Source organism: Orbicella faveolata, unplaced genomic scaffold (genome assembly GCF_042242905.1).
Source record: "Orbicella faveolata isolate gen_17 unplaced genomic scaffold, um_ofav_v1 contig_13, whole genome shotgun sequence".
In the NCBI taxonomy this organism is placed as follows: Eukaryota; Metazoa; Cnidaria; class Anthozoa; order Scleractinia; family Merulinidae; genus Orbicella; species Orbicella faveolata.
In genome coordinates this window covers 19,742,873-19,765,408 of record NW_028301540.1, presented here as the reverse complement: position 1 = coordinate 19,765,408, position 22,536 = coordinate 19,742,873, and the positions used below count along the sequence as shown (strand labels likewise).

The 22,536-nt window shown below is 47.3% G+C and overlaps 4 protein-coding genes across 4 annotated transcripts; 3 read left to right on the top strand and 1 right to left on the bottom strand.

The window, feature by feature from the left end:
- Positions 1 to 6,601: 6,601 nt before the first annotated feature.
- On the top strand, positions 6,602 to 8,204 carry LOC149115491 (uncharacterized). The gene has a single exon (XM_089284959.1). It carries the CDS (start codon positions 6,985 to 6,987, stop codon positions 8,029 to 8,031), a length of 1,047 nt encoding a protein of 348 aa, XP_089141085.1. The 5' UTR covers positions 6,602 to 6,984; the 3' UTR covers positions 8,032 to 8,204.
- A 395-nt stretch (positions 8,205 to 8,599) lies between these two features.
- LOC149115490 (uncharacterized protein F54H12.2-like) lies at positions 8,600 to 10,916 on the top strand. Its single transcript, XM_089284958.1, has one exon. It carries the CDS (start codon positions 9,518 to 9,520, stop codon positions 10,904 to 10,906), a length of 1,389 nt encoding a protein of 462 aa, XP_089141084.1. The 5' UTR covers positions 8,600 to 9,517; the 3' UTR covers positions 10,907 to 10,916.
- Positions 10,917 to 14,274: 3,358 nt separating this feature from the next.
- On the top strand, positions 14,275 to 15,007 carry LOC149115489 (uncharacterized). Its single transcript, XM_089283842.1, has one exon. The coding sequence runs from the start codon at positions 14,275 to 14,277 to the stop codon at positions 14,770 to 14,772; it is 498 nt and encodes a 165-aa protein (XP_089139968.1). The 3' UTR covers positions 14,773 to 15,007.
- A 5,460-nt stretch (positions 15,008 to 20,467) lies between these two features.
- Positions 20,468 to 22,178, bottom strand: LOC149115488 (uncharacterized). The gene is made up of 2 exons (XM_089285692.1): positions 21,563 to 22,178; positions 20,468 to 20,831 (listed from the first exon to the last, which is right to left on the bottom strand). Exons 1-2 carry the CDS (start codon positions 22,045 to 22,047, stop codon positions 20,468 to 20,470), a joined length of 849 nt encoding a protein of 282 aa, XP_089141818.1. The 5' UTR covers positions 22,048 to 22,178.
- Positions 22,179 to 22,536: the final 358 nt, after the last annotated feature.

Here is a 22,536-nt window from a genome sequence, read left to right as displayed (position 1 = left end):
TCCAAATAGATTTTACAAGCCAGGGGTCTCTATGGAAAAAAGGAAAAAAATTTTAATGCCCCGACCAGGAATCGAACCTGGGTCTTTGAGGCCACAACTCAACGTCTTAACCATTAGACCATCGACTAGGACTAGGTTTGTGGGATGTCATGGTGAGGTTCTCCGAAATTCACGGTTTTACAATGGGGGCAGAGTCTTTGGGTAGGGTGCAACCACCAATTGTGGAGGGCTCTACAGGTTCCGTGATAGAATTGGTCGCAACACGTGGTCAGGAAGTAGTAGTTGATACTGTGATTGGAGGTGAATCCTTCCTTACACCACATGCATTTTGGGTTAGGAAATGACATTGAGTCTGAAAATAGAACAAAAACATTTTTTTATTGGACACTACACTTGTTATTACAGAGTGGGACGTGTGCACGATCCTATTGACCGGCGCCCTCTTTGTTGTCTTCTTCATGATCATAATAAAGAAAAGATTTGACATGTTTGACACGTGACATGGCTTCTTCGTAATGGTTTCCCAGAAAGACGGGTTTGTAACAGGCAGTCTCTCAGGCCATAGATGGCCCCGCAACAGGTTGCCCAGACGCACCCTAGTCCCCAGGCTTCTCTCAGTGGTCCCGAAACTGCGTGTACGAATTTGTCGTGGGTCCCTTGTTTACCCAATTCTAGGAGCGGTTGGCGGCAGCATGGTCTGGATTGCTTACAGACATAACAAGAACTGAGTTCCATTTCTAAAATTAAAATAGTTGTTTGTAAGCGTTGAGAGCCCGGTCTACATCGATGACTAAATCATTAATGTCGTCTTCTTCAGCGACCCCCAGCATCTCTGATAGGAATAGTAAGTCTATCTCGTCCAGGGCTACCCCGAGGAAACCTAAAAGTTGTTCTAGGTCCCTGTACAAAGGGGACTCGCGATTCTGTTCTTCTTCCTTTATCCACTCTCGCACCCGCTTTCCCAAGGTAGTCAACTCAGAATTACATCGCTCTAATACTTCCATACTCACTTGGTTTGGTCAGCCACAGCAACGATACTATCCACAGTCTTCTATAGGCGCTCATGCAAGTTTCACTAAAACTCAGAGTGAAAGTGAACGGTCCAACTCGCTTGTTTTATACACCCGCTACAACGGGGTCCAGTCTACGACCGGGAGGGGCGTGGTAGGGGGATACCCCCTATCCCCTGGGTCTGTAGGAACACGTGATTTCGGCTTGATCTGTGATTGGCTGGACGGATCTGCATAAAGCGAATCGGCGTCGTCCGCTCTTCACTCTGAGTTTTTGAAACTTGTATTGAGCGCTACCATGGCCTTGAGGGAGAGACATCTACAGAATAATTTCAGACCGAGAAAGCCTGAGACTACCTACGAGGAGGCGATCGGTCGAATGGACGAAGACTGGGTTCGATTTTACGAAGACATGGATTTCCCAATCCGGGATTTGTTGACGGGCCGCCGTTGGCTTACACGGTTCAAGGATTCTAGCCAGCTCGAGGTGATGTTGCACCAGATCCTCTTCTTTATGGACGAGCAGCGCGAGAACTGGACCCGAAGTCAGCGCAGGTACCGCCTCATCGAGAAGGTGTTCAGTAGAACCTTGTTTAATGCGATCCTGGCCATACGCAGGAATCTTGTGTGGGACGTGAAAGTGAAGCCGCCAGTGGACAGGATCACTTTTGACAGACTTATGTTGTGTTACCAATTTGAGTCGTTTCAGTCCACATGGACTCAGAGAAAAAAGAACACAGTGAAACGATACATGAATGTAATCAATTTTTATTATAGCGTTTTTAACCAAGGTACTCAAAGAACAATGCGATCGATGATCGATGCGGAAGATGAATTACCCAACGTGTCAATATGAAAAAATAAAAAATCAGAGTGTTTTTTTAAAAAAAATGTGTCTGTGTCTCTTTCTTAGTTTGGGTTCTGTCCATTCAAGATATCTTCTGAACTTTGTCCGTGGATCAGTAGAGCCTCAGCGATCCCTCGTTGGGGTTCGTTGATTCATTGAAAGAACTTGCAGGTACGCTTGGGGCACTTGAGATAGAGCCTGTCTGGGTTGGCAGCGGAGTGGGAGGTCGCTAAGACCAGGGACTTGTTGCATAGACATCGGAAACGGGCTGGGTCGATGTTCCTGTAGCAGGGGTGGGTCTGTTCGTCGACGCGTTTCAGGTAGGCGCTCACTTCATTAGCACCACAGGTCACATAACACTTGGTGTAGAATCTGGAAGAAGGGCATCGGTAATACTCCCACCAGGTACCACCCTCGGGGGTTTGCACACTCCCGAATTTCATGGGTACCATACAACGCGGGCAGGTGTGATCTTGTGTTTTCAGTTCGTTCAGGAACTGATCAGGGTCGAATTCCTGCAACACTTGTACTTCGGTGAATTCTTCTTTGTCGTCCACTTCGGGTGGTAATTCTACGAGGTTGTCTTTCTTGAATTTGTCGAGTCCTATCGGTTCAAGGACTTGAATGGCGGTTGGAGGTGATTCTTCTAGCACTGTCAGGCATCCGCCTTGAATGGCAGGTAGCTTTGAGTCTATGAGGAAGAGAGATGAGTTAGTATCCCAATAACGTGTTTTCGCGTTGCATGGTTTCTAGGATGTGGGTGGTTTTTCGCACGTTTTTCGGGGTCAGTCTTTGCCTTCGCCTGTGATGGTTACTTTTCATTTCGCTTTTGACTTCCTGGCGTTTGATCGAAAAGGCGCTCCAGGGTTCCGAGAAGCCTTTGAGAGGTACGGTGGTCCAACTGACCGGGTCCGGTGTGATCTCTTTGAGGAGGACGCGTTCTTTGAAACGTAGTCTAGAACGAGGTTTTTTGAATAGCCATCTATCTAAGGTGGATTGTAGTTTACCTCCTCCTTCTTCTCCTCTCTTGGGTAGGACCAGTTTCAGTTTCTTACGTGCCTCCTTCTTTTTGGACGATTTTCTCTTTTTCCTATCGGGTTCGAAGTGTGAATCCATGGCGCTTGCGAAATGACTCGTGATGGAATGCGTGGTTCGACTTTATAGACGGTTTTTACGACCAATAGGAGACGTGTGGTGTGATGGGATCATGTGATGGTCTTCATTCTGATTGGCGGAGTGAAAAAATGGCGCGTGATCAGTGAAAGTACGTGTACTGAGTGAAAGTGGGGGGTGCGCCGCGGGTATAAAAGGAGCCCGCTTGACGCAGTGAATCATTCTCGACTTGCTCGTGGTGCGGTGATGACTCATAGGATTTTGGATGAGAGAGCCGTGGAAGAGATTATTGAAGATCTGAGAGAAGAGTTGAATCAAGCTTCTAAGATTTTGGCTAGAGTCGAAGAAGGCGAAAGACCGTTACATGTGAAGATATTTGACTTAGAATTGCACGTTGTCTCCCCTTGGTACTATAGGCTTCAGAGGCACTTGATTGACTGGGGCGACCGGGAGTGCTATCCTCATTTGTCAGGTTTGGAGGTCACGAAGCGAGCGGATCGAGAAGGAAAGAAGTTTAACGAGTCAGTCGGAGAGTGGTCAAGATGACTTACTACAGCAACTCTAACCAGATTCGGGAACTGGTGAATCAGACTGCGGATGAGAAGGTATACACTTTAAGAGATCTCGATGCCATTCCGAACGCGAACGTGAACGTGTACATTTTTGACAATCTCTTCGAACCGGTAGGGAAAATACCCGAATGTATGTGGTCATTTGATCTCTTGATGAGACGTCGTCCTGACTGGGGTGGTACGATTTTGGAGTTGATGAAGAAGAATGACAGGGTGTATCTATTCTGTGGTGAGTGGTGTCGTGTGCTGTATAGAAGTTGTACCAACCATTTCAGATTTATTCATTGTCGGGATCTTACCCTGGACGCAGAGCGTTCCTGTTTGATTGCCACCAATAACATCACGTACACGATGAGTGAAGCCATCCGTGATCTGTTTGAACCCTTGCGGTTCGCTCGTGACATATCACGACGGGTGTTGGAGGCAGACGAGAGTCCCAGGGTGAAGTCGTTACTGACTTTCAACAAGGGAGATCACAAGGAAACTTGTCTGAAGTTAGAAGAGTTGATCAATGATGTCATGCGTCAACGTGATCTGTGGAAGGATCGGTTTTTCTTTCGGGCCATTGACGCTGATAATGATGATCTGTGTTGTGTCTGTAAGGAATCGATGCGTCAGGCATTTTATGTGAAGGGAGACGAAGAGGAGGCCCTGAAGTGGAGACCCGGTAAAGTGGATTGTTTTTGGAAAAATTGTAGATATTATGCCATGGATGCCTTTGAGGAAGAATATGAGGAGGAGTATAGCCAAGATCTTAAGAACATGGAAGTGACTGACAACACGTCCGGATTCACATCCGAGGAGGATGAAGAAGTGTGTAATAATCAGTAGTCTTTCGCCTTCTTTTCGATAGCCAATCAGATTTGTTTTTTCGTAAGAACCAATCGGGCACGACGTTTTTGTACCTATAAGAAAGTTGAAATAAAATTGGGTTGAATCATTTTTATGATGTCTCAAGCATTGAGTTGGTTGATCTCGAGAGTGTGTGCGACCATGGCCGATCGATGGAGTTGGATCGCCTTGTGTTCCAAGTGCACTAGAGTCTATGCGCGATACGGTGAAGGTGTACCCATCCCCTACGATTTCAGTGATTCGCCCTTGGAGGTATTTGACTATACCGACGTCGAACCCAACGTGATGCGTTTTGTCGTTTATATCTTGTGGTTGAAACAGCAACCCGATTCATTTAAGAAGTATCTCGAGGTACGTGAGCAACGTTTCGAGTTGTGGAGACAGTGCGTTTACAAACTTTGGCGATTATGAAGAAGAAAAGTCAAAGTCAAAAGAAGAAGCCGCTTTCGACCGGGACGTTACTGGGACGGTATCGGGATCCTTCCATACCCGGTAGTCTGGGTGGTCTGACGCGATTCGCCAAGGCCAATAAGATCTCGGTACGACGTGCTCGCGAGGTCCTGCAACGGGATTTGGGGTACTCGTTGCACAAACCCAGACGTCGTCGGTTTCCCACGGTCCCGGTCGTGGTGTTCGGAATCGACGAGCAGTGGACGGCCGACTTGATCGAGGTGATCAATATCGCCAAGTACAATCGAGGGTATCGTTATCTCTTGACGGTGGTGGACGTGTTTTCCAAGCACGCCTGGGTCCAACCCTTGAAGAGTAAGACGGGTAAAGCGGTGACGGAAGCCATGGCTAAGATCTTGAAAGGAGGTAGAAAACCCATCAATCTCCAGACGGACGACGGGAAGGAATTCTACAACAAGCCGTTTCAGGATTTGATGAAACAGAAGGGCATTCATCATTTTTCGACCGTGGGGATACGAAAGCCAGTGTGGTGGAACGGTTTAATCGGACCTTGAAAGAACGTTTGTACCGGTACTTCACCGTGAAGAATACGATGAAGTTTGTGCCCGTGTTACAAGATCTGGTCAAAGGGTACAATCGATCGTATCATCGCAGTATCAAGATGGCTCCTGATCAAGTGACTTTAGCCAATAGCGAGGACGTGTGGGAGACCCTTTACGGTAAAAAGGAAAAGGGTAAAAAATCAAGAAAACCTCCACTCAAAGTCGGGGATCGTGTGAGACTGAACAAGAAGTTCCGACAGTTCAAGAAGGGGTATTTACCCGGTTGGACCGAAGAGGTGTTTGTGATACGTAGGGTGCGTCCTGGTAAGGTTCCCACGTACAAAGTGGAAGAATGGGATGGGACGTCGGTCGAAGGCACGTTTTACGCGCAAGATTTGCAAAAGGTGTCCGTGAAAGACGACGATCTGTTCCGCATCGACAAGATCGTCCAACGAAAAGGGGATAAAGTCTTGGTGCGTTGGAAAGGTTGGCCAGTCAAGTACGACAGTTGGGTGGATAAAAAAGGCTTGTACGTGACGAAAAAGCCAAGACAAAAATGAAAGATTTTTACGTGCAGTTGTTGAGCAATGCCAGCACGAGCGAGTTCCCGGACAACAAGGCCAACAGTTTCAAGAATCGTCTGCCTTACCCGCTCCTATTTGACTCCGACAAGGAATGGAAAGTGGGATTGGCGAGCATTTCTTACCCGATACCACCTGCACGACCGCATCAAGTACCAGTTCCTCAATCGCACGACTTTGACGACGATGATTATGTGTTCGGTATTGAGTGGACCATTGAAACGTTCATCTTGCAATCCGACGGGGTTACGTGGCGTCCTGGGCGATACCGCGTACCATTTGACGTCACCGGGAAGGAACTGAACCGTGACCGACACAAAGTGACGAGTGGCAGATCTCTCATGCAATACCTCATCAATCGTTTTCACGAACGAATGTATCATTATATGGATCGCGCGGACGAAAGTCTACGAGCGCCGGACGGGAAAAAATACTATCCCGTGTTCAGATGGGAGGGGAATGATTTGATTCTGGACAACACCGACACGTTCCTCGACGAGTCCGGAGACAGACAACGTCCCAGAGTGTATTTTGGTTCTAAACTGGTCAAGGCGTTGGGTTTGATTAACGAGGAATCGTATTACTCCGTTCACTTGAACATGAATATGATCAAGATCTTTCCAAACGACACCGTTCCGTCTGATTTTAAGACTGGACCAGCCATGACGCCACTCGCGCTCATAACTTTTGGAATTTGAACAGCAGCGGTACGTTACAGCTCAGTTCCTATTGCAACTGGCGCTTCAGTTACTTGGACGAGGAATACGCCAAGGCCTATCGGGGAGTCATCGTCCATCCGGATCTCCCTCCTCCTCGCAGTCCCATGTACCTGTATTCGAATGTAGGTCGTAGCACGATCACAGGGAATCGAGTGACGGACCTATTGAGAGAAGTACCCCACGACCCGATCAAGACGACGTACGAACCGAATCAGATTCAATATAAACCTGTGCGCAGCAATGTTTTGGATATAGTGGGGGGTGCAATTGGCCGAGAACGACGGAAGATTGGTAGACTTTGAATCGGGCGTGACCTCGGTGACATTACACTTTAAGGATGAATGAGTCTCCCGATGACTTTTACGTGCAGTTGATGAGCAACGCCAGCACGAGCGAGTTCCCGGACAACAGGGCCAACAGTTTTAAGAATCGTCTGCCTTACCCTTTACAGTTGAGAGAGTCGGGATGGAAAGTGGGTATTAGCGACCTCTCTTTTCCGTCCGCGGTGCGTAAGATGGGCTTGAAAGATTCTCTTCTGTTTGAAATCTGGTGGATCGAGATGGCGAACGCAGCTCGAAACATATACGCTCAGGTCGCTGGAGTGACGAGAGAAGGCGATTTGGAATTCACGCCGAGTACCGGTACCGAGTTACTGAACATGATACGAGATCGATACATGTGGAGGTTGAGAGATCGATCGGATGTCGACGTGTCCATGTACAAGAAAAAGAGCAACCCCGAAGACCCCACCGAATTGCTGTACACGGTCATGCATCGTGCCGAGAATGGAGAATGCGTCCTCGACAACTCGAGAATGTGCACCACCTTAGACATCAGAGGTAAACGCGTCTACCCCAAAATGTCCATTGGAATCGAATTGGCCAAGAAGATGAAATGGGTCAAGATGGGAAAATTGCAAAACGGACAACCGGGTTACGTCTTGGGACCCAACTTGAGGAAAGAATTTCCAAGGGAAGTCGTACCCACGGCCACGGACTTGATCATAGCCCAGAATGACGGGGACGAGCTATTTTACAAGATCGACCCGGACACATTACGTTTGAGTTGTTTCATCAATTGGGTTTTCACGGACCTGGATCGTAGTTACGAAGAAGCGTTTGGTCACCGTCGTCGTTCCTTGTTCGTGTACTCGAATGTGGGACAGAGTATGGTAACGGGGAATCAAGTCACGGATCTGTTGAAACAAGTTCGTTACGATCCGGAGGTGGTCGACTTTCAACCGAGACACATCCTATATCTACCGGTGCGCACGGCCGTCTTGGACATTGTCGAGACGCAAGTGTCTGAGAACGACGGACAACTGGTGAACTTTGCTTCGGGTGTGACCACGATCACGTTACATTTCAAAAGAAAGGATGAGTGATTTTTTCGTCAGCTTACCCAGTCACAGCAGTAAGAACGAGTTTCCGGAGAACAAGGCCAACAGTTTCAAGGTCTGGCTACCCAATCCCATACGCCTGGAGGGACATGGGTGGAAAGTGGGGTTGGTCAGCATCGCCATGCCAGATGCGCGTGTGACGCTTCCTTCCTTCACCGATTCTGTGGATAAAGTCACCTTGGCCTATACCGCATGGAGACGCGTTGAACCTCGAACTTCAAATGGGCATTCGTTTGGAGAAGCGTTATTCAGCACCGAAGATGTCAAAGATGTTTTCAGCAATGTGAACGGAGTTGAATTCATGAAATCCATTCTCAGCTACTTCGAAAGGGAACGCATCTTCAAATACTCTGGACCGAGATTAAACTCAAGATATGTCACGAGTGATGGTAAAAGAACCTACGTCACGTTCAAGTGGGAAGGTGACGACCTGGTCACGGATAACAAAGACATCTTACGTTCCAGAACGGATACACCTGCATTACGATTTAACGTCGATCTGGCTTTGAAAATGGGATGGATCCAGGAGAGTGGAAATAGTTACGTGCTTGGCCCAAACTTGCGAATCGAATTTTTCGATGATGTCATTCCAGACATTCGAAGCAATGGAGACTTATATGATTCTGATGGAAATCGTGTTTTTTTCATTGTCGTAAAAAACCCACTCAGAACTGCTGATTTTTTGAGACTCAGCATCTTTTGCAATTGGCGTTTTCTGAACCTGAACAAAGCTTTTGAAAGTGTGATTGGAAGCAGTTCGCGTTCCTTGCTCGTTTACTCTAACGTGGGAAGTGGAAGTGTGGTAGGAAATCAAGTCACGGATTTACTGAGAGAGGTCAACTTGATTCGAAGAGGAGCCGGTGTTCAGTACTTCGAACCCACTCATATTCAATATATTCCCGTGCGCAAAGAGGTCCTGGACATTATAGAGGTGCAAGTGGCCGAGGAAACTGGAGAACTGACGAAATTTGGAGCTGGCAATACGATCGTGACGTTACACTTTAAGAAATCATGATCGGTGGAACTTTGATACGGTTTCATCCCGACGGATACCAATCGGGGTCTGGCATATTCGGTCAGGTTTGGAAAGGCATCAAGAAACGAGGTCACGGCATTCTCAAGGACGTTCTGAAGGAGACGGCCATCGAGGGTCTGAAAGGTTTAAATTCGGGTGGCAAAGGAGGAAAGCCCAATTGGAAAGGTGTACTCGCCGGGTTAAAGCGAGGAGCCATACGCTCCGGGAAACGTAAAGCGACGCAAGAGATCCAACGCTTGTTGGGTAGTAAAAGAAAAAGAAAAGACCTGTTTGGAGTATGATTCCCATCTACTCGAGACGCGTGAGACGTATCCCGGGAAGAATACGCACGTATAAAGGCGGTTCGATCTTCCAGACACGCTCAAAACTTCCAAACTATCGTTGGGTACAGTCCGCACTGAGAAGCGTACGACGAAAAAGACGACGTAGACGACGATGACGGACATGGTGGCTCATGCGAGGTCGGCGGGGGTTCGTAACCCCCGCCTGGACATGTTCCAGACCCCTCCCACGGATCTCAGCATGTCGTCTCGACGTGTGGTGAGAATCAATCCGTTCAATACGGGGATCAACCCGGTGACGTTTCAAGTCGATCCTCAAGAAGACTTTATCGACTTGAACGAGAGTTTCTTCGAAGTGGAATTGACCGTCAAGAAAACTGGCAATACGAATCTGCTGACAGCGGATGTCATGGGACTCGCCAACAATCTAGCCAACACCCTCTTCAAACAGATCAATGTGAGATTGAATGGTACTCTCATCAGCCCCCAGACCGATACTTACCACTACAAAGCCTACATCGAGGCGCTGTTGAACCACGACCGAGACGACGGTGAAACGATCCTGACACCCAATGGTTGGTACAACTGTCTCGGTGTACCCGACGACGGAGACGCCGATGAATTGACAGCCAATGCGTTGGATTTGGGTACTCCTCATGCTGAATATACTGCTTTACCACAAGATCTCAAGAACGTAGTCCTGGGACGAGCCCAGTTTCTAGATGGAAAATCAGTTACTTTGAGGTTCAAACCTTACCTGGAAGTGTTTCATCTCAGCAAGTTACTGGTACCTGGCGTGCAGATCCAGATCGACATGTACTTCAATGCCCCAGCTCTGTGGACCATCCGATGGCATGGTGCCAGTACTCTCAGACTGACTGAAGTCGACGTGAAAGTGAGATTGTTCCTGTCCCAAGTGAGAGTGACTCCCTCGGTGTACCGAGAGATCATGACCAGCATGAAAAGTGGAAGAGTGGTCACCTACCCCACGGTGAGAGGTGAAATTCGAACCTACTCCCATCCCAGTGACAATCGTCATTTTGAGTGCAGCAATCCATTCCACAATCAGCTACCTAATCGGTTAGTGGTGGTGTTGTTGAAACAAGCTGCCTTCAATGGAACCATCACCGAGAGTCCGTTCAATTTTGGAAAATTTAATCTCGCTTCCATGAAACAATTGGTGAGAGGTGAAGAGTATCCCTACGAGACCCTGGAGCTCCAACACGATGGGGACAGTAAAGATCAGAGAGGCTACTACAGATTCCTCCAGGGATCAGGAGCTTTGTGCAGGGGAAAAGGAAACATGGTCCGAAAAGAGGACTGGGGGGACGGCAAGAGATGCAACATGTTTGTATTTGACAACGCAGCCAACGGATGTTTGGACAGTCCAGTGTTGAACCCCAAGCAGTCAGGTGAGCTGCGTCTGGTGATCGATTTTGGAGGCAACCCAGGAGAAAACCTGACCATCTTGTTGTACGGCGAATTCGAGAACTTGCTGGAGATCAACGAGAACCGAGTCGTCACCTACGACGTGTACCAATGAGAAAAAATGGAGAAAGTAGCCTTGAATAATTTACAATTGGATCATTTGGCCCGAACGAATCCGTCACTCTGCTGTGTTTTTTACGGCACGGTACCTTGCGATCGGCTTCCCAAGACACTGCCTCAAGAAGGACCGACCGCTTACATCGTGAACACAGACCCTCACGATAAACCGGGCGTGCATTGGATCGCTTTGTGGGCCGACAAGGACAAGTGCGAGATCCTGGACAGTTACGGTCTACCGTTGGACGCGTACGGAACCGCCGAACCGATCCAAGCATGGTTGGACCGTCATTTCAAGTACCACATTCACAACGGCAAGAGTCTACAGTCACTCTTCAGTCAGAGTTGCGGCGGCTACGCCCTGATGTTCCTGATCGACCGAGCCGAAGGTCGTGACATGAACGCGTTCTTGAGTCGTTTTAAGAAAAACGAGTTTGTAGAGAACGATCGTAAAGTAGGACAGATGTTAAAACGTTTGATCGTGGACGAGTTGGCTTGGCGCAAGATTTGTAAAAACCCCGTGTCACCAGGACACGTGCGGTTCCTCCAGAGGAGTGCGTCATTTGTTAAAGTAAGCTGTTCGAATAAAAAGTGTTCATTTTTGAAAAAGATGTTGCGTGGTGAAGTCAGATGGTTCCCTCGATTCCTGGAACTGTGTCGAGACAGGTATCTCGACTTGTCCTCGGATCATCCTCGTAAACAGGTCCTGAAACGCATTTTGGATTGCGACAGTTATCGTCGAGTCCGATTCATACTGGACCAGGAAAAAGATCATTGGCTTCGATACGACCTGTTCCAACTGCGTACGAGAGCCAGACTTCAAACAGACGCTTGCAGAGATTATAAGTGTTACCCGTACTGGCACGTTCTTCGCTACGGCAATAAGTTCTTACGCGATCACTTTGCGAGTGCATAAAAGGTGAAATACTCACTTGCTCATTCAATTGCCATGAACGCTGAACTTCAAGAGCTCTACAGAGCCTTGATCAACAGTCCTCAGAGACTCCAAGACGAGTACAACGCGAAACACAGTGTCCTCAACACCGGTGCGTTACCGACCACGGTGACAACGCGCAGGAAACGCAAGAGAGCGCCCACCATGCCGAGTCTTTCCGAGAAAGAAGATAGGAAAAGAAGAATGAAAAAGAGGCATTGGTACGAAGACAAGTTCGGAGACTTGAGTAAATTCGTCAAGAAACCTCGAAAGAGATCGGCGCCTGCCAAGACAGCGCGTCCCAAGAGAGCCGCTGCCAAGAGAGCCGCCGCCAAGATCAAGAGGGGAAAACAGTGGTACGCCAGGAACTTCCAAGTGCAGAAATTCGCGAAACAACAGGGAGCGCCTGCCAAGAGTCGTGCCAAAAAACCCATCTGTTTCAATCGTAGAGTCACCCTCTTGGGTCTATTGAAACGCATCCCGGCCATCAAGACCCCCATGGCCAAGTTGTTTGGATAAAAACGGAGCGTCTCGAGACCATGGACCATTTCAAGATCATGGAACGACGCAAAGCGTTTCAATTTCACACTCCGTCGAGTTTGTTGATAGCGGGTCCGTCGGGTTGCGGCAAGACGGTGTTCACTACCAAACTGCTCTTGGAGAACGGCGATTTGTTCCAAGAAGCACCGAAGAGTGTTCATTACTGCTACGGATCGTGGCAAGATGGTTTCCAAAAGCTCAAGAAGGGAGGGGTCAAGTTTCACGAAGGCATCCCCGACAGCGAACAGTTACCCCGATGGTTTCCTGGAGGGGGCGTTTTGGTGCTGGACGATCTGATGGACGAGGGTGCTAACGACAAGCGCGTGTTGGATCTCTTCACCAAACACTCGCATCATCGGAACATCACGGTGATTTACTTGTGTCAGGATCTATTCCCTAACGGAAAATTCGCCAAGACCATTTCCCGCAACGCTCATTACATCGCGGCTTTCAAGAACCCTCGGGATCAGTTGGGGATACGAAATCTATTACTGCAATCCTTTCCCACGCAATGGCAGGACGTGTTGGATACGTTTCGAAAGGTCGCCGATCGACCTTACGGTTACATGCTATTGGATCTTCATCCGGCCAGTCAGGACGATCAACGCGTCCTCAGCCGTGTGTTAAAAGACGAAGGATTCGTACGATGCCATCAGTTGCATAGCCATGCTACGACGCATGTATTCCTTTCAAGAGGATTACGAGACGGTGAAACAAATCTGTCTCTGTTCGAGTTATCGTCAAGTGCGCTCCATCGTGAAAGCATATAACCACGAGGATTTCGAGAATTTGATTCATAACGAAAGAGTAATCGCTGAGAAGATAGCAAGAAAACAGGAGAGATGAGCTCTTACGGTAGTGACGATTTCAACTTCTCTGCTCTGAACGATTATTCGCCGTTTGGGTCACCGGTTCCGCCTGCAGCGGGTGTGGGTCTGAGCCTGAACACCCCTTCAACGCCATCGTCACTGGCGACACCACCCCTGCGAGGGGCCTCGGTCGTCGGTGTAGGCACCGCTGGCGCGGGCACGCCCAGCCCCAATGTCACGGCGGGTGTCGGTAGCGCTGGCTCGGGGTCATCACGCACCAACGTCACGACTGGAGTGGGTACGCCCAATTCGTTGCGTCGAATGGCAGGACGTTCACCCACAGTGACAGACGCCACACCTTTGGCACGAGCTACTCGAGGAGGGAAACGACCGAGACGCGTCCCTCGTCAAAATACGCCGACGTCCCCCAGTGATGCCGGGAGCCGCAGAAGAAGTAGCGCTAGTGGTGGCGGTGGTGGAAGACGACGTCGAGGCAGAGGCGGAGGTGGAGGCGGAGGTGGAGGTGGAGGCGGAGGAGGTGGAGGAGGCGGAAGTGGTAGTGACTCCACACCTCCTTCGTCGGTGAGATCGGGTCTTTCTCGAGCGGGTCGAAGAAGAAGGCGAGGCACCCGTGTTCTAGACCAAGCTCAGATGCAGCAACAATTGGAAGAGATTTTGCGCCAACAACAACAGGGTCGCGGGTCGTCGCATTGCGGGCATCACGACCACTAATACGATCTCGACTACCTATAAAAACGGACAACGTCCTACTGTGACTCGCAATTCGACCAGTGTGCGTAACTGAGAACAACAACATGTTGAGGAGCGAAGTCAACTGGTTCCCCTACTTCTTGCATCTATGCCGATGCTCTCGCTCTTACTGGGATGCGACCAGCATGGATCACGAAGACATGAAACGTATCGCGGACGATTGCGACAGTTACAGACAAGTCCAGGACATCCTGAACCAATCCGTGGAAACCGCCTTCAAGGACCAGATCTGGGAATACGAGCAACAAGCTAAAAGGATCGAACGTTCCGAAAGAAAGTCAGAATACATTTGGGACTGGTTGAGGAAGAGTCATGAGTACTTCTGTCTGTTTATTGGATGAACCTTTCACCACCGTGGTGGAACGAGACGCGCTGAAACGTTTGGACGGCTTGTATGCTTTCTACCACAAGTATTGGTGGTGTCGAAGACAGATGTTCGGTTACTACAAATTGTGTAACGCCATTCTCAACGGACTAGCGTTACTGGTCGTGGCCGCGAGTATCGTCTTGGGATCCGTGTGGAAAGATGGGTACACGGTAGTAGGATTGACGGCTTTAGCCACCTTACTGAAAGGATGGAACGATTTCAAGAAGTATTCGTTCAAGATGGACATGGTCCAATTCGCTTACACGACTTACGAAAAGACGCTGACCGAACTTAGGAACTACGCTCTTGGTGGAGTGGAGGAATTGGATGAGTTTTTGACCAAGATGCAAACGTTGGACGACGTGGTGACGGATTTCACACCTCCCACGTACGACCGATACGTTCGAGACTACGAAAAACGATTCGTTCACGTGCCTCTATAAAATGGACACGTGATCACCTTCGTGAGTCATTCAAGGTGGAAGTGTGTGCGAGTCGTCATCGTAACCCGACATGGTGAGGAGGCGAAGGAGACGGCGAGTGGGAATACGTAGAGGGATAAGAAGAAGGAGGATCCAAAAGGGAAAAGGTCTTGGTAACATGATAAGCACCGCATTCAATGCGCTTGGACATTATTACAAAAGACACTGACCGATACGTGAGAGACTATGAAAAAAACGATTTTGTTCACGTGCCTCTATAAAAAGGACACGTGATCACCTTCGTGAGTCATTCAAGGTGAAAGTGTGTACGTGTCGTCATCGTAACCCGACATGGTGAGGAGGCGAAGGAGACGGCGAGTGGGAATACGTAGAGGGATCAGAAGAAGGAGGAGGATCCAAAGGGGAAGGGGTGTTGGTATTAATAATTGGCGGTTTTGGATTCCCTGAAACGTTTAGACGTGCCTCTATAAAAAGGACACGTGATCACCTTCATTCGTCATTAAGGTGGACAGTGTGTACGTGTCGTCATCGGAACCCGACATGGTGAGGAGGCAAAGGAGACGGCGAGTGGGAATACGTAGAGGAATCAGAAGAAGGAGGATCCAAAAGGGAAAGGGTCTTGGTAAACTGGTCGGCACCGTAACCAAGACGGTTTTGAGCCTTCTCGAAGACTTGTGAATAAAAGATCGTGACGTGAACGATGAAGCGGTTGCGACGACAACGTCGTTTCTTGACGAGCGTCCTGAAAGAAGCCAATCGAAATAAACGTCAACAGATGTTGCATTACGCCGACAGAGATCAGATCAACGCCATCAGCGAGATGGTCTTGAATTTGCTGAAAAAGAGGATCCCCATCGACGCAACGACTTATGGGAAACTGAAAAGACATAAAAAGGTTTTGCGTGAAGTGGGTAAACGTAGAAACTCCCTCAAGCGTCGAAGAGAACATCTCCTGAGTCAAAACGGAGCAGGGTTCTGGAGCGGATTACACGGTTGTTTCAAAGCATGTTGTGTACGGTGAAAGGACGCGACGAAGACGGTTACCCGCTGGAGGGGATCGACGTCATACCCAATTTCCCGCCGAGAGAAAAATACCAAGAAGAATCCAATACCATTCCTAAACTCGTGCAGTTGTTGCAAGATGCCAATCGTCGCGAAGCCCAATGGAAAGACTCGTCCGAGTACTGGAACAAGAGGTACCACACCCTGTATCAAGAGTACATGGCTTTAAAATTCGGTGACTTCTGCCAAACCTGTCAAACGAAACGAGATACCACGCCGCCCGGTGAGTGCATCGAGTTGTGCAAGGAGTGCGGTAAAGGCAAGCAAACCGTTCAAAGTCTTCAACTCCAGTTGGAAAAGAAAGAAGAAGCCATACGGTACTGGCAAGACTGTTACGAGACGGCCTTGAGAGAATTGTCCGAGTTTCCTGACACGACCCTGAGTCAGCAGAAGGTATGAACGAAGTCATGATGGTGCCCGTTCAAGAATTCAATCGTTTGCAAGATTATTACAAGGGTCGGATTACCCAGAGTGCCTTGTTGAACAAAGCGGGGCGTTTGGCCGCCGAAGAAGATCTCATCTTGAAAGACAGTCGTATCCCCGCCAGCATGGCCGTCAAGATGATCAAACCCATGGCAAACGAAGAAGTCAAACTGGTGAAACGTATACGGACGTGTACACGCGGCACCCCCACGTACCAAGGGACGGCAGAACCCGAAGGCATGGCCGACGCACCCGTCGAAAGTCTGTTGAAACAGATCCTCAAGGGAGTCAACAAACAACCCGCAGCACGAGCCCCCGTGATCATCAAACAAGAAGCCGCCACACCTTCCACGTCAGGTCTCAAAAAGGAGTTTAAAATTCCAAAACCATCCACAAGCAAGAAGCCACCCGTTCCGCCCAAACCAGCCACGACAGGTAAAAAGAAAGCCTTGTCCGAATCTCAAAAGAGTTTCTTGAGAGACATCGGTGTCTCCGAAAAATACATAGACGACGACGACGGTGGTTACAGTCCCAAAGGCAAGGCAAAGACGTACAAGAAGGCCAAGAAGACAGCCGCAGAAAAATTACAAGAAGGGTGGGAAGATTTCGAACCTTGGAGAAAAGGACTGAAATATGACTCTGCCTAAGACAAGAAACGTTGGAAATTGTAAAAGAAGTTTTTTATTATTGTTGTTGTAATCATTAAAGAAATTACACTTTTGTTGTTTCAAAAAAAAAGTCTCTTGTTTTCACGTCTCACACGCCATGCCATTGTGGTACAGAGTATCCGAGACAGTCGATCTCACAAACAGTCGTTCGATCCTTATTTGGTCCCCGAACGTCGACGAAGACACGAATAACAACCTAAACCTAATCATGGAGGAGAAATTGTACACTCTATAAGGGGTGTTGAAATAAAACATGTGGTACACCTCCATGCGTATGTGATCGTAAGAAATGACACGGAAGGGAAAGAACACGGTACCGTGAATGTACAGTGGACTTCGTCCCTCCGTGGTTCGCACAAAGTCCTCCAACTCGCGATAGTAATGGAACCACACCGTGACCGGAAGGGGATAAGGCAAATGATTCCACGAACGCGTCAAGGAATTGTGCGTCTCAAAGGGTCTTCCAATGTCTCTGAAATGTCCAAGGTCCTCATGAACCATTCTGCGTTGATCATCCACTGCGAATAAAAAGAAAAAAACAGTGTCAGGTCCATAGTCCGTCCTCCTGGTAAAGCGATGGACCACCCGGAAAAGGTAATAGACAGAGCTGTTGAATCACAATATCCCTTTGTCCTTCTACGCGTCTAAAGAAGAGTCTGAACCTTTGAATTCGAATCAAGTTATACGTCGTGTAAGGAGTATTGTATATGAAGAGACGGTACAAAATAGCCCTGACCTCTCGGGTCGGTTCTACGGGGAGACGCACACAACCATGAATGTACAGGTCTCGATCCGGAAACAGAGTCACGAAATTTCTGAGAAAGGTATAATAGCGTTGCCAAACGTTAGGGTCCAAGTCATACGGCAATTCATGGATGTGAGGCGCCAAGATGGCTGCCACGATTTATGTTGCTCCGAGATTTTTAGCCTTCGTATCGCTGTTCATTGTTGTTTGCAGTCCCTTGTACGTCCAACATCTCTTTAATGGCAGCATCTTGCCAGTTTGGTCTCTGGTGAGAACCGGCCTCAACTTTCCATCGCCATTTGGATGTTTTTATCGATCTTCTAAAGGAATGCCACGTCGACCTGTTTCTTCTTGGCACAAACATGGCTATGTATGCGTTCATCTACCAAGGAAGGACTTAACAATATTCAATGACATCGAGAAAAACCCTGGTCCTCCTCTGATTATTAATAATAACCAAGTATGGCATCCCAACGCATTTACGGTCGCCCATCGCTTATCTCAGTGTTTGCTTGTATCTCCTTCGACTTCACACCTTGGTCTCCATCTTGTTCGTTATGTTAATTTGCCTCGATGTTTTATTTACTCCAGGAACGACTTGCTCAAAATTCGCTTCAGAGGTGGCGATTTGAAACCAAGCTCTGAATTACTGGCTCGACTAAAGAATGCTTCCTTACTCAGATATCGCGGAAAACGGTCTGGTAAGAAGAGGAATATAAAATGTCTTCATTCTTCGATCACCGTGTTAACCGGCCGTCGTTGCGTAACACCTTTACGACCTCCTGGTCCGCGAATTCAAACTTTGATCCCTGTTTCATTTTCTGTGGATCTTGAAACTCCAACTGGATTGCGAGCTCAACGTTCTGTGGCTTTTTCACTTCTCAATGCACGATCTGTTAAGAACAAGCGCTCTTCAATCAAAGATAGAAGAACATCAAAGGTCGTGCCAAAGAACAATAGAAGGAAACTAACCTGCATGACAATGAACTGTCGGAGCGCTAAAAACAAAATAGCAGACATCGCTGCTGTAGTAGACCAATATAAACCTGATATCATCTTTGGTACTGAATCCTGGTTAAGTTCGAACATCGAAAGTAACGAAATATTTCCAAAGGGCTACAAAATTTTCAGAAAAGATCGTCCTGATGATTGCCACGGCGGAGGCGTTTTCCAGGCAGTGAAAAACGATATTATAGTAACACATCGTTCGGACCTGGACACCGACTGCGAAATTATTTGGACCCAATGTCAGCTAGCAGACAAGAAAACAAAATCACTGCTATTTTGATCATATTACCGACCAAATTCCTCCAGCGTCACAAGCCTTGATGAACTAGATGCATCACTGTTAAAACTTGGGTCAAGGGTGCATAAAAATAACATCATTGTTTCTGGTGATTTCAATGCTCCTGATATCATCTGGGATACTGAATATTCAAGTCACTCTCCTGCCTCTGACAGACTGTTAGAAATAATTGATGATCACGATCTGAGTCAACATGTCAAAGAACCAACTAGAAGGGACAGGAATTCACAAAACATCTTAGATCTAATTTTCTCAAATAATTCCAATATCATTGAAAATATCAGCGTCGTCCCTGGTATTAGTGATCACGACATTGTGTTATTCACTGTGAACACTTCCTGCCGTAGAAAGAAAAATGCCAAACGCAAAATATACATTAGAAAGAAAGCCGACTCTACTCGCATTAAAGTAGAACTTACAAATCTATCACTTCATATGGATACACGGGGCTTTAATTCAGTCGACGATAGATGGAGCTGCTTCGAAGACAACATCCACCGTATAATGGATTCTTGCATCCCCTCAAAGTGGACTAGCTCAAGATATAATCTACCATGGTTCAATCATTCTCTGAAATGTCTAGCCAGACAAAGGCTCTATAATAAAGCAAAATCTTCTGGAAATCAAAATGATTGGGAGGCATTCCGTTTAGCTAGAAAACAAATGCATAAAGGGCTTAAAGAAGCAAGAAATGCATATATCTCTGATTACTTAGGGGAAGCTATTGAAGAAAACCCTAAGAGATTCTGGTCCTATATTAAACAACTGAACAAAGAAGAGCTGGGGATTGCAGATTTCGAAAAAAACGGCTCCATAATCAGTGATAACAAGTCAAAGGCTGACTTGTTAAACAATCAATTCTCAAGTGTCTTTACTCAGGAAGACTTATCAAACATCCCTGATATTGAATATGACAGAATACCAGCTATTGACAGTCTGTCTATCACCATCAATGGAGTTGCAAAGCAGTTATCGCTATTGAAGACAAATAAAGCTTCTGGACCAGATGCCATTCCACCGTGGTTTCTAAAAGAATATGCAGCCGAGATTGCTCCTATCCTAACTAATATCTTCCAAGATTCTATCGAGAGTGGAACCGTACCCGGAAATCGGCAAATGTATGTGGTGTCTTTAAAAAAGGGAAAAAGTCTGATCCTTCAAACTACAGACCCATATCTCTAACCTGTATAGCATCGAAAATCCTCGAACACATTGTACATAGCCATGTGATGAAACATTTTGAACATTATAACATACTAACAGATTGTCAGCATGGCTTTAGATCAAAAAGATCTACAGAACTCCAACTGATACTTACTATTCATGACATTGCAAGCTCTCTACAACAAAACAAATCTATTCATGCTGCTGTGTTAGATTTTTCGAAAGCCTTCGATAAAGTCCACATCAACGCTTACTAATGAAGCTGGAGCGTCATGGTATCCATGGTAACCTCTTATCCTGGATGGAATCCTTTCTCACTAAGAGGGTTCAAACTGTCATCTGTGAGGGTGCAACATCTACCTCCTCCCCAGTGACTTCGGGTGTACCACAAGGATCAGTACTAGGCCCGCTGTTGTTCCTAACATACATCAACGACTTGCCAAATGGTCTAACCTCTACAGTAAAGCTGTTTGCCGATGACACCCTTTTGTACGGAGTGGTGGTTGAAGACTCAGATTGCGAAAATCTCCAAGACGACCTCAATAAACTAGAAAGCTGGCAACATAAGTGGCAGATGCTATTTAACCCTTCTAAATGCAACATCATCTGTATTTCAAATAAGCAATGTCCTCCCCAACGGTCATATTTGTTCTGTGGGTCCAAACTTGAGCAAGTAGATTCTGCATCGTACCTAGGAATTGCCGTTAACAGTAAATTAAGGTGGTCTGACCATATCTCATCTATATCAAGCAAGGCGAGTCGATCCTTGGGGGTGATAAAGAGAAATCTCTGGAACTGCCCCAGGAAAGTACGCGAAAATGCCTACACCAGCATCGTCCGACCCAAATTGGAGTACGCAAGTGCCTCGTGGGACCCACATTACAAAAAAGATATTTTAACCCTGGAGAGAGTTCAAAGGAAAGCTGCTCGTTTTTGCCTTCAAAACTTCAACAACACAGCAAGCGTGACAGACATGCTATCTGACTTGAAATGGGACACATTAGAAACAAGACGAAAGAAAAACAGACTGACTCCAATGTACAAACTTAGTCATAACTTAATGGACATAACCACAGAAGAACACTTAATACTAAACAGTGAAAAAAGAACACGCAACAGCCATGCTTTTAAGTATAGGATGCCAAAAGTATCTAAGGACGTTTTTAAGTTTTCTTTTTTTCCTAGATCAATAACAGAGTGGAACCTACTGCCCGCTGACTTAGAAAATTGCAAGTCATTATCTGATTTTAAGTTAAATTTAGGAAAACACGTGAAATGAGTAAAGTAAATTGTATTTAAGAATTATTTTTTAATTATCCTTTTTGTCTAGCTTACGCATATGTGCATATATGTTTGGTACAGTTGATGTGATGTCTTGCGGGACTTTATCAACTAAATAAATGTAGATGTAGATGTAGATACGATCCCTCGTGATGACAGTGATTAGGTCTATCCTCACTACGATATCGCTCCAACTCTTGCTCGAATCTACCTAGGGCAATCGCACCTGACGGAAACACCAACTGGACCCCATTATCATCTTCCTTGAGTTCCTCGTCGGTTTCCAACACGATCTCAGGCTCATCCTCGTTGATCACGCGTCGGCAGTTGCCGCAGGTTCGGACCCGTCTCTCCATCTCCTGGTAGCAACGTCGATGCATGAACACACCGCAGCAAGGAGTACGTTGGCATATCGCCAGAGAATCAACGTGGATATCTCTCTGACAAATAAAACAAACTTGTTGAAGCAGCGTTTCTTCGGGTATCTGACCCCGAAGGCGACGACTACGTCTAGGTGGTTCATCGTCGTGTGATCGCGCACGACGACGAAGACCTACTCGTCTCGGTTGTTCTTCGGGTGACAGACTTCGAAGGCGGCGGCTGCTGCGTCTAGGTTCAGTCGACATGCCCGAAAGAAAAAACTGAAAAAACGCCGAATGCGTGCGCCTCGCTTTATGTCAATCATGCACCAATCAAACGAAAAAAGCCGAAATCACGTGTGCATACAGACCCAGGGGATAGGGGGGTATCCCCCTACCACGCCCACTCCCGGTCATAGACTGGCCACAGGTCGAGTGCAACCTGGGATCCAGTTTTTACCGTAAGTATAAAACGATCGGTTCGAACCGTTCACGGCACTCTGAGTTTTTTTCTTAAAACTTGTATCGAGCGCTGATCATGGCTGGGATCACTGACGAGGAGATGAACCAACAGATGGATCGACATGAAGAGGAGGAGGAGGAAGCAGTGAGTATCTGAATAATGGATAACATAACGTGTACCCTATGCGACCAAGTCATCCTTAGAACCGAAACCTGCGCTCGTACCAAGTGCTGTCGTTACTACGTTCATTACGATTGCTACACCCAGGCACTCGATAATCAGATGAACAAGGG

What these genes read in the sequence shown, in the direction of transcription:
- LOC149115488 (XM_089285692.1), bottom strand. Translation starts at nt 22,047, where the DNA reads ATGTCGACTGAACCTAGACGCAGCAGCCGCCGCCTTCGAAGTCTGTCA. An exon ending in CACTGTCATCACGAGGGATC is followed by an intron (nt 20,832 to 21,562) that starts GTATCTACATCT and finishes GGCAATTCCTAG; the next exon opens with GTACGATGCAGAATCTACTT.
- LOC149115491 (XM_089284959.1), top strand. Translation starts at nt 6,985, where the DNA reads ATGAATGAGTCTCCCGATGACTTTTACGTGCAGTTGATGAGCAACGCC.
- LOC149115489 (XM_089283842.1), top strand. Translation starts at nt 14,275, where the DNA reads ATGAGTACTTCTGTCTGTTTATTGGATGAACCTTTCACCACCGTGGTG.
- LOC149115490 (XM_089284958.1), top strand. Translation starts at nt 9,518, where the DNA reads ATGACGGACATGGTGGCTCATGCGAGGTCGGCGGGGGTTCGTAACCCC.